Here is an 11,023-nt window from a genome sequence, read left to right as displayed (position 1 = left end):
GCAGCATTGAGCAAAATGACTGTAGTCAGAGCTGTATGCATATTGCATTAATTAATATTCTGTAGCCTATATTAATATCAGGGTCGTTTCGGCATGTAATATGAGTTGAACACTTGTCAGAGAGGGAGGTGAGTTCAGTGTGACTTGGACATTGGCGCCATCTAGCGGTTAAATGTTATAATTGCACTAATACTAAAGGCGCTTCTGCTTGGACGTGCTTTGTTTCACCTGCTTGTCTACATACCTATTATCAATTTAAGAAGTGCTTACTCAACTGCTTTTCCACCATTTGGTAGACATGGCGTCAATAAAAGAAAGAGCCGCGGCGTTAAACCTTGCAGAAAAGTTGTGTGTGCGTCCTCAAGGTAAGTAAATCCAACACGCATTTCAACGAGGTGTGGGACTTCTACAGCTCATGGAGGCCTCTTCATGCGTCTGATTATTTTTCTTTTATCTAGGCCAACTACGATAACCTTAACGCACTAAAAAAAATCCTCAAAAAGGTTGTTGCGGTCAATCCTCACTGATTAACAATCGACCCTGATCCACCATGCGGACTTTGGTAGTTTAGTTAGACTTTCCTTTATGTTCCTCCACTAGCTTTTCCTCTTCTCCATGCTTTTTCATCTCTCATATTATCATATACACCCTCATATTTATCTGTACACATGTCATCTGTCAAATTTGAATTTGATTTTCTCTGTCCTTTTTTGTTTTAGCTCATGGAGTGGTCAGTAAACCCTTCCAGTCTTCCTTCATGTGGAGTGGCCTCATCTCCCACCTCAGGTCTACCGTGACAGTGAAGCGTCGACGAGTCCACCTCAAGTCTCACAGCGACTGTTTCCTCGGCTCAGAGGCTGTAGATGTAGTGGCAGAATACATTAGCTGTGGCAAACTCTTTGTGGGTGTGTGGATTTTCCCTTTTTTAAAGGGTTACATTTGACCCAAGCCATCTTCTCATTATTCCCTCTATTTATTTGTAAAACAAAAGACATTCAACAAATGACTATTTCCCCTTAAAATTTCAGGCGCCGATGTGTCCAGGGACAAAGTGGTGTGTGTGTGCCAGGCTCTGTTGGACTGTAATGTGTTTGAGGCAGTGGGTACCAAAGTGTTTGGCAAAGACAAGAAGCAGAATGTGTTTCAGGACAGCAAGAGTGCTCTTTACAGGTAACACACACACACATACTCATGAAGTCATAATGTCTCACAAGGGCTGTGAAAGTGTTAACATGGTGCCTTATTTTTCCCACAGGTTGGTCGGTGTGTGCTCTCCTTCGGTCGATGAGTTGGAAAGAGGTGCTCTTGTGAAGGGGATCCAGAAACTGTTCTGCAGCGCTCCTTCAGACAGGTAATAAGTCTAAGTCATCAACTTTCAGAGCATTCATTGCATTAGCTTAGTTACCAGTTTGTTTGTCACACATCTACATTAAAAGAACATCATAGAATGCAGTCCAATACAACACCACCAATATCTACAGCCACATTGTGGATTTTCTTTTTCTTTTAAGTCTTATGAAACATCCTTCACCAAGTGGTGCTACAGTGAAATTGAGCTATTGTATCTTGTCATTTACCAAGCGGTATTTCCTCCTGTTTCAATGTATTCATAGTGAGAACGGATTGAATGCCAAGTAGGCATAAACTCTCAAGTTAAAGTCTTAAGCTGAACTGTTACTTAAGGCATGTTAAGATGGGTGTACTCACAAAATAAAGTTATCCCAGTGTGAAACGATGTTAATACTGTATGTTTTATGTTGTTCTTCAAAGAATCTCTTTGTTTAATCTGAAAATGATGAGCTCCGTTTGAATTGACTTGTTGGGTTTGATATGTAATGTTAATAGTATTATGCATCACCCATCTTAGCTAGAACTATAGTGGGGAATATGAATAAAATCTTCTATTACGTTGTACTGCATTTTATATCATAATAGTGGTTTATATGATGATATATTACATTTTCTGGAAAGTATTGAAAGAACATTTTAAAGAGTACTTCACTGATTTTGCTTTGCACTATAACATTGTTGGATCAAAATTGATACAGCAAAACCAGACATGGTCTTTTTTATTCTATTCATTCTTCTTCCTTGTCAAAACCAAGGAGGCTAAAAAGAGAAGATGTCATAGCATACCGAACAACACACACAAAATACAATCTGGTCTGGCTCAATAGCTGGCACATGATCATAGAACATGGGGATGATTGATTAGTGTCACAGAGGCGTCAGGATGAGGATGTTAATAGCAGCCTACTTTATGCGTAAGAATTACAATTCTGCAATTATTGAAAAGCTTTTAATAAATGTTTTCTTTTTGAAAATGTTAGATTGTATATCGGGCCAGCCATTTTAGCATACTTGTCGGGCCAAGAGCATCCGAGTGAGACCGTCCCTTTATTTGTTAGCACCGTGCTGCTGTAACCCTCCATTATCACAGTTCCAGTTACATGATCCTGTGTCCCCATAGCTCCCATTGGGTCAAAGATAATTTATTAACCTTGGTCAAAACCTGCCACCCACATTACCCACAATGCAACTCAACCACCAACAGTTCAGTTAGAGATTTGTGTGTGCTATGCTAGTAAAGGCTAATGTGGCGTCAAGCAGAGATGAGGAGCGGCTACAGATGTCTGATTAGATCACTTCTTTCTAACTCTACACCTCCCCGATTTTTCATTTTCAAAGTTGTGACTAAACTTAATGCAATTTATCCGACTTCACATAGCTCCCTCAGGAACCACAAAATACTTTGTCATTTTATTGTTCTGCTTTTAAGGCTAAAATAACCAGATAGGAATGTTTAGATTTTTTTTTAATTAATACCTGAGAAATCAAAGTATTTAATTTCATTGGTGCAAAAACCCTGTAAATCCAAAGTTGCCATCAAACAGTCCAGTTCATTGATTTAGAACATTGCCCACAATGGTATAATACAAGCATAGATGGTAAAGGGAGAGCTCACAATGTATAAAACATTGTATTTAGTCATTATTAATTTAGTATTAATTTCTTAATATATATATATATATAGATATAGATATATATAGATATAGCATATAGATTATATATATATATATATATATACTATATATATATTAAGAATATATATATATATATTATATAATCTATATCATCTATATATATATAGATTAAATGATATATATATATATATTATATATATATATATCATTTATATATATTATATCATTTATATATCTCTATATATATATATATATATATATATTTAAAAAACTATATAATAAATGAGATTATATATATATATATATATAATATATCTCATTTATTTATATATATCTCATTTCTTTATACATAGATACGATTCTCTATCATTTATCTATATTATAATATATCTATCTAGATATATATCTATCATATATATAATCTTCTATCGATATCGTATCTATATTCATCTCTATCTATATCTCTCTATCTATCTTACTATATATACTCTATCATATTCTAATATACTCTCTCTCTATAGCTTTACTCTCTATCTATCATTTCTCTATATATCATCCTTTTATATATATCTATCTTCTATATAGCTATCTCTGTCTATGATATATATATATATATATAGATATGATATAGATAGATAGATAGATAGATAGATAGATAGATAGATCTATCTATCTATATCTCATCATTTATTTGAGGTTTTATTTCATTGGCTTATTTATTTAATAATATAAATGAATGAAATGGCATTCTATAGTCAGCTGTCTCTGTTTTGCATTTCAGGGCAGGAAGAGCAGACATGTGAGCCTCTGGTGGACAGTCTGAGTGCGAGTCCCAGCAGAGTGCAGACTGACACTGTTTTACCACAATCATGTAAGACACTAATGTCAGCATGTGTATATTTCATCCTGTTTTTTCCTCCGTTGAAGGATAATTAAATGATCTTATCTCGTTGTCTTATGTTTCACACTTAAGGGCTTGCAGCCTTTCTCAGCATAGGACACCAGGGCACGACAGAGAAATGTTTTAATAAATAGCTCAACTTTTGTCTAAAATAGACACGGCAGACATTTTAACAGTCATTCATCAGTCATTGTAGGAAAAGCACAAGTGTATTTAAAAACATTAATGATGGTTGCATTGTGCATTGGGAGACCCTGGTGTTATGCATGCTGGCTCACTGGAATACCTCATTGGGATCCTTATTGAACCCTTAATGTTATCCATTTCACTGGTGTTTTTCCTACTATGACAAGTGAAAAAGCGGCAGATCTGCGTTTTACCAAAGTTCATGTACATGATTTAGTTTTGGTCATGAGTGCTAGTTCCCTCTAAAATGGAGCCCTATTAATTGACAGAAATCTCAATGCCTACAAATAGCAAATTACTGCCACATTTCATATTTTATTTCTCCTTATGATCAATTCACTCTAGCAAAGTACTGGCCACATCACATTACTAGTTATTCTCATCCATTCCCAGACATTACTCTCTTCCTCATTGACATTTTAAGCTGATACATTGGTGTGATATCAAAAATATATTGGGATTTTTGTTTTTTTCTTGTCTCGCTCCACTCCCCAGTGATAGAGGAGGTATGGCAGGAGCAGACTCTGCTGAGGCTGTTTAAGGTGGTGGAGCTCCCCCTGTTGGAAGGGGTGCTACAATGCTGCCAGACCCCATCCCCTCCTTCTCCATCAAACCTGCTGGCTCACAGTAACCCAGACCTGATCTACAGCAGCAACCACCTGGACAGGCAGATCCTCAAGGCCCTCAGGGACTCTCAGTATGTTGGCTGTTGAAAATAATTGGCTGCTTAACACCTGTTACCAATATACCGATATATAAGGTGCAATACTAAGGCAGCTTACAGATGAGACTGCATATTTACATTTCCCAAAGCTCTGCAAGCTTGTATTGTTATCCAAAGTATTTGCTTAAAGAAGTATGCCTGCATTACATCAGAGATTAAAAAACATAAGGAAAGGAAACAGGCTAGTGGTTTCCCCAGTTGGATGGGGGTAGCTTCATATGTACAGTATGAGAGTGGTATCAATCTTCTCAATTCTACTTTTCCTAAATTTACAGTGTATATAACCATAATGGCTTTACTTTAATTGAATGAAAAATGTCTTTGCTGATTGTCTTGTGTGCCTCCCTGTCCCTCAGGGAGGATGAGTGGTTCTGTGCAGCTCTGGACTGTCTGGACTTCCTCCCTGATCAGCCAGTGGTGGAGCTGAGCAGGGAGCTGCCTCACTGTTTCCCACAAGATCAGGAGAGCTGGGAACAAGTGTCAGCTGGGAGCAGTTCACAAGATGGAGGCAAGTGCTTGTATGAGTATCAGAATGGACTCTTTGAGAAGCTTTTGTCATGATTTAATAGTGTGTGTCAGGTTTGTGTTGAAAGCATGCAACTGCCACTGTTGACAATATACATTTGAATTTGTGTTTTTCTTCAGTGCAGTCTCAGAGGTCTGTGTCCACCCCGGCCAACAACAGTGATGAGCATCCTCGTCTCTCCCAGAATGGTTTGGCTCAGTGTAAGCTGCTGCTCTACAGGACCCTGATGAAACATTACGGCCACACAGACAGACCTCCCCTGATGCCCCAGCACATGGCGGACATCTACACCGCCGTCACTGACCTGCTGGGTAAGAGCTGACTCAGAAACTGGTTTCTCACTAGAAAAGTTGATTGTGTCACTTATTGAGATTCACACTGTCCTAGGAAAGCAGGTCGTAGCCAAGGCTGATTCTCTACCCAAGTTGCCCAACTTCATTTCAATAATCTCAATATCACTTGCATTTGTGTGTCTCTTGCCTTCCCAGTGAATGCTAAATTGGGCACGGCTCTTGAAGCTCTGCAGTTGTGCCTGAAGCTGCTGCCTCCTGGCTGCAGAGACGAGCTGTGCAAGCTGCTTACATTCATGGCTCTGGCAGCTGACCCACAAGGGATAAAACTGGACAAGGAGGTGAGAGCTGGACACTAAATCTGACGTTGGATAATGAATTGTTTTAATGTTCAAGGAACTCATTTTGGAACATTGATAGTTATCACCTATTTTATTTAGTTTTGTTTTGTTGTCTTGTAAAGCTGGGCATACACTGTACGATAAATAAGCCTGTTTCTGACCCGATTTTGTTTTTAGCCGCATGACTTATTTTAGAATGTGACCGAACTTCAGCTTTGTCTGATGTCCTTTTGCCGTGCAGTGTACAGGATGAGCGATAGCTATTGATGGCTATTGATTCTGTCAATAGCCAGAATGTTCCGCAGGGGCCGACTGGACGTTTTATTTTCTACGTACAGTGTGAGCACTCAGGCCGTGGCTTGATCATGAGGACGTACAGTGTGAGCACATAGGTAGCGAGTTTTGGCTTTACATCACAGACGATTTACTCGTACAGTATGAGTTGGAATTAAACAACAACATTTTTTAAATCGTACAATGTATATCCAGCTTAATTTGACATTAAAGATGTGCTGTTGAATGTGCAGATGGAGAACAGACAGGCGGTGAAGAAGTTTTTCTTTAGGGCGATCATCTACAGCAGGGTTCTTTCAAAGGAGAAAGAGGACCTGATGGTGGTCTTCATGCTCAGCAACATAAGGGAAATGTTTAAGGTAAGGGAATGTGAGAGTACATTATACTTCTACTCTGCTTGGGTCTCTACCTCAGCTCACCAAATCAGCCATGGGTTCCTTGCAGGGGAGGGTGAAGATGCACTATATACTGCCCAAAGAACTCGCAGTGGAATAAAAAAGTAGTGTTCATGGTATGTACACTACACTACTTTCGGCTAACAATCCCACAATGAAAAATGCATTAAGATGGCATGAAGAACGGTATTATTTAGGGAGAGTAGTGAATGAGTGAACGAGGAAGTGATTTTGGTCACTTAAGAGTCTAGACCGCTATTCTAGTGGCTCAGCAGCTCTGTGAGGCTGAACACAGTGGCTTTAAACTAAATGCTTACACCAGCATGCTAACATGCTCACAATGACGATGTTAGCATGCTGATTCAGAAGGTATCACCTTTACCATGTTCACCATCTTAGTTTAGCATATTGGTATACTAACATTTGCTTATTAGCTCTTAGCACACAGTACAGCTGAGGCTGATTGGTAAGAAATTAGTTTTGATGGTAGTCTCCAAGCAGCAAATTCTGAGCAGTGAAGCCTTTGCGGAATTGCTAAACACTGCAGTTCATCGAATGGCCACTTGAGGATGGTTTCAAAAAGGAGCGATCTCCATTTGCTCTATAACACTTTGAGCTTCACAACTGCTCTTCAGAAACCTATGGGTGATGTAACAGAGACTACGTCCATGTTTTATAAAGTCTATGGTATTCTCTCATAAAACTTAAAACACATAAGGCTTTATTCACCAAACGTCATCTTTCCTTCATCAGGGTGGTATTTGCTCATAAACCAAATTATTATTCATCCAAAACATTTCACTCAAAGCTACAAGTGAACGTCATGTAGCATGAGAGAAAAGGTGAGGGAATACCCAAAGTAATTAGGATTCATCATCTAGGGAGCACAAATGTCTGTACAGAATTTCATGACAATCCATTCAGTCGTTTTAAGATTTCAGTCAGAACCGCACCACAAGCATGCCTTAAAAATAAACCGTCCCAATCACAAGTTGTGATGTCCTAACTTTTAGTGCCTAATATGTGTAAGCTAGAAAAACACTGGATCCTATATGTCCCATTATGTAACTGAATATCATTTTTTATAGATGCTCCCTGCATATTTCTTTAATTCGATGCATGCAATGTGCATGCAATGTGCATGCAATGTACAACAAAGCTTCCTGTTATGAATTTGTATTGGTTTCTCAGGCTTGACAAAGCTCCTCTACATCCGCAGAAGACATGCAACTGCTTTCACAGGCCGAGTAAAACTCCCCTCGTCTACCAAATAAAATAAAGACCCAAACTCACATGTGGTACTTCTGATTACATTGAGACTAATAAACTAGAGTCTGGCCCTGTCAATTTGTTATCAAAAGGTCAACCCAGGATTAGTTTGAACTCTGACACTCAGTGGTGCTGTAAGTCATTGTTGCGTGGGCAAATTGAGTTGCAAAATATAGTTCAGAAATTGCTGTCTTAGACATTTGTGCGAAGGCTTCGGTGAAAAGAATAAGTCGGCACTTAAATAAAAAAGACTACCAATTTTCAAGTGTAATTTCATCGACAAACCAATTTCTGCCAATAAATCATTTGCCACCAAGACTTTATTCTCTTTGCTCCAGATACCAGGGGCTCTGCACAAAGGAGTGAGTGACCAGCTGGCCGGCCTCGTACAGGGGAAGCAGCCCGATGTGACTGGTAAATGACTGTTCATGAGTGTTAATCCAACAGCAATGTCCAACACAAAACATCCCGATAATAGACGGATCAAAACATCATTCTGCATTACAAGTCAGAATAGATGGGTAGAAATCTTTCCTTTTCACAGGTACACTGTACAGCTACAGATATAGTATCCATTGAAAAATACTTTTCACTATCGAGCTCAAATTAACGATGTTTTTTATTGCCTGGAACACAAATAGGTTTTGGCTCCACTCAACCATCCGTTAACAGATCGGTGTGGCCTTGTGTATCCTCATCACAATGGAAATGTGTATTATTTGAATTCTTGATGCGTCCTTTTCATGGTATTTAAGATGATATTGGTACGGATATGTTTTATTACATTGCATTGCCACCACGTGTCTAGTTGGAGAAAATACTCTAAAAACCCTTTCATTCCATAATTTCTCACGTTTCACACTGCACTGTTTTCAAATGGTCTGCAATGTCTGAATTACACATTGTCATCCCAAGACCTCATCAGTCATTGTTGTTGAATATTTTTTATATTTTTCTACAGCGCGTGTATCCGGTAAAGGCTCTCTGCTGTAGGATGCAGACTGTTTCCTCAAGTTAAAAGTTACTAACAATTCATCACACATCTTTCAGAGAATTAAATATTAACTTTATACAGAAAATATTTTACACCCATTAACCCCAGTCACTTTTTTAAGCAAATATTGCCTGCAGCAGATAACTGCACAGTTAAGTGTCCACTTCCAAAATGTACTGTTACTCTTTTAGTAAACACAAGATATTTTGTAACATTCCTTCCTTAGCCCATGTCCTGGTTTAAAGAAACAGCAGCCAATGTGGTCGGAACTGACTACAGGATCAAGTAAATGGTCAAATGTAGTGTAACACTAACGCGTACTTGTTATAAAATAAGACATCTTGTTTAGTAATGTAAGTTGCCTAGCAGCGTATCAAGGCTGACTTTACCTAACATTAGCCACCGTGAGCTACTGGTCATACCAGATCCAGTAAGGTTTTTAACAGTAACTTCCCCAAGTGTACTGAAGTAAGGAAGAATGTGTTATTTCTTATATTGGATGTAACACAGTCTTGTGTAAAGCTACTTAACCAATATGTTTATATTACAACAGATCAAACGTATAATGTGAAAGGGATTGCATGATGAACTCATCCAGAATGAACACGGGACTCTGCAGTTCCCCTCAGCTCTGTAGGCTGACTTGGTTTGACTTTCGGTTCATTGTTTTGGTTTTACACCTCACAACTTGTTTTGGTTCACTCTCACTGTTCTTATTGATCTCAAATAAGATGCTTTGCAGAGTGGAGTCTTAGGCAGGTATAGAGATATTCCCCTCACGAGTTGGTGGAGACCAAAATACAGCTAAAACCAAAGTGAATATTAACCGTATTACGTTTGTCAGACAGCCAGAAAATGGAATTGAATGCTAATGTTCCTCCATTTCTGCTGGACTTATAAGTGGACATTTGCCTGCTAACACATTTCCCTCTAAAATCAATGTTTTATTGCCCGGGTCGCCAAAACTAATAATTGAGTGCAACGTGGTGATTGTGGTCGTGTTAATTTTTACTCTTAAATTCCCTCCTTGTTAACTCTTTTTTTTTCTCCCTGTTTCTGTCTTTCAGGCTTTACTTTCTGTCAGCAGGAGACAAAGGAGACAACCAAGCAGGCACTGTGGCCTCTGCTGAACACCATCCACCTGGACACCAAGATCTCTGCCAAGGAGAAAAGACGCCTACTCAGACAGTTTTATCAAGCCCACCCAGAGATATTTAACCAGTACTTTGGTGAATCCGCTCTTAATGTGCTGTAGTTTTGTGAAAACAATGACACAAACACAGTCTATCTCTCTCTTCTACAGTCAGTTTCACCAGTAGCTAGTTTTTTTGTTTAGTTTTTTGGTAAATTGATGGTCTTTTAGACACAAGCTAACTGACTTAAAGACATATTTGTGACTGACCATAGATCTTTGTGGAAATAGTCAAGATATCTCCAGCATATGATGGCACTTGTGTGGGTGTATTTGCTTTATTGACAATATAAACTGTTGATATGTGTGTGTGTATGTGTATGTATGTATGTATATATATATGTATGTATGTGTGTATATGTATGTGTGTATATATATGTATATATGTATATATATGTATATATATGTATATATATATATATATATTATATATATTATCCATATATATCATCTCTATATTTCTCCTATATATCTATATCACACACCTTATCTCTATTCTATTTGGTGTATCTTGTTATGTTTGTCTATTCTCTCTCTCTCTCTTATGTGTCTTGTCTCTGTCTGTCTCTCTATATCTGTGTGTCTCTCTCTCTCTCTTCCTCTTCTCTTCTCTGTCTCTTCTCTCTCTCTCTGTCTGTTCTCTCTCTCTTTTCTCTCTGTCTCTGTCTCTATCTCTCTTTTGTCTCTACTGTCTCTCGTTATATATATATATATTATTATATGTGTGTATATATATGTATGTGTGTATATATATATGTATGTGTATATATATATACACGTATATATATATACACATACATACACACACACACACACACAAGTAATTTGAAAGTGAATTGTATAACATATTTCAATAAACTGGTAACCTTTTTTATCAGCTTAGCCGAGACTTTTCTTGCCAAATTTGATGATTATTGAAGTGTTTGT

The 11,023-nt window shown here is 38.1% G+C and overlaps 1 protein-coding gene across 2 annotated transcripts; it reads left to right on the top strand.

Moving 5' to 3' along the window:
• Positions 1–52: 52 nt before the first annotated feature.
• Positions 53–10,460, top strand: LOC115009858 (DEP domain-containing protein 7-like). Of its 2 annotated transcripts, XM_029434134.1 has the most exons (13): positions 53–128; positions 297–365; positions 720–905; positions 1,029–1,170; positions 1,256–1,351; positions 3,767–3,855; positions 4,567–4,768; positions 5,152–5,303; positions 5,441–5,632; positions 5,810–5,952; positions 6,480–6,605; positions 8,249–8,324; positions 9,972–10,460. In XM_029434134.1, exons 2-13 carry the CDS (start codon positions 299–301, stop codon positions 10,157–10,159), a joined length of 1,659 nt encoding a protein of 552 aa, XP_029289994.1. In that variant the 5' UTR covers positions 53–128; positions 297–298; the 3' UTR covers positions 10,160–10,460. The 2 variants fall into 2 exon arrangements, with proteins under 2 accessions (XP_029289994.1, XP_029289993.1); XM_029434133.1 differs by lacking the exon at positions 53–128 and having other exon boundaries at positions 150–365.
• Positions 10,461–11,023: the final 563 nt, after the last annotated feature.

The sequence above is a fragment of the Cottoperca gobio genome, chromosome 6, assembly GCF_900634415.1.
Source record: "Cottoperca gobio chromosome 6, fCotGob3.1, whole genome shotgun sequence".
Taxonomy (NCBI): domain Eukaryota; kingdom Metazoa; phylum Chordata; class Actinopteri; order Perciformes; family Bovichtidae; genus Cottoperca; species Cottoperca gobio.
Note: the sequence above shows the minus strand (reverse complement) of the source record. Positions and strands in the feature narration are given on the sequence as shown.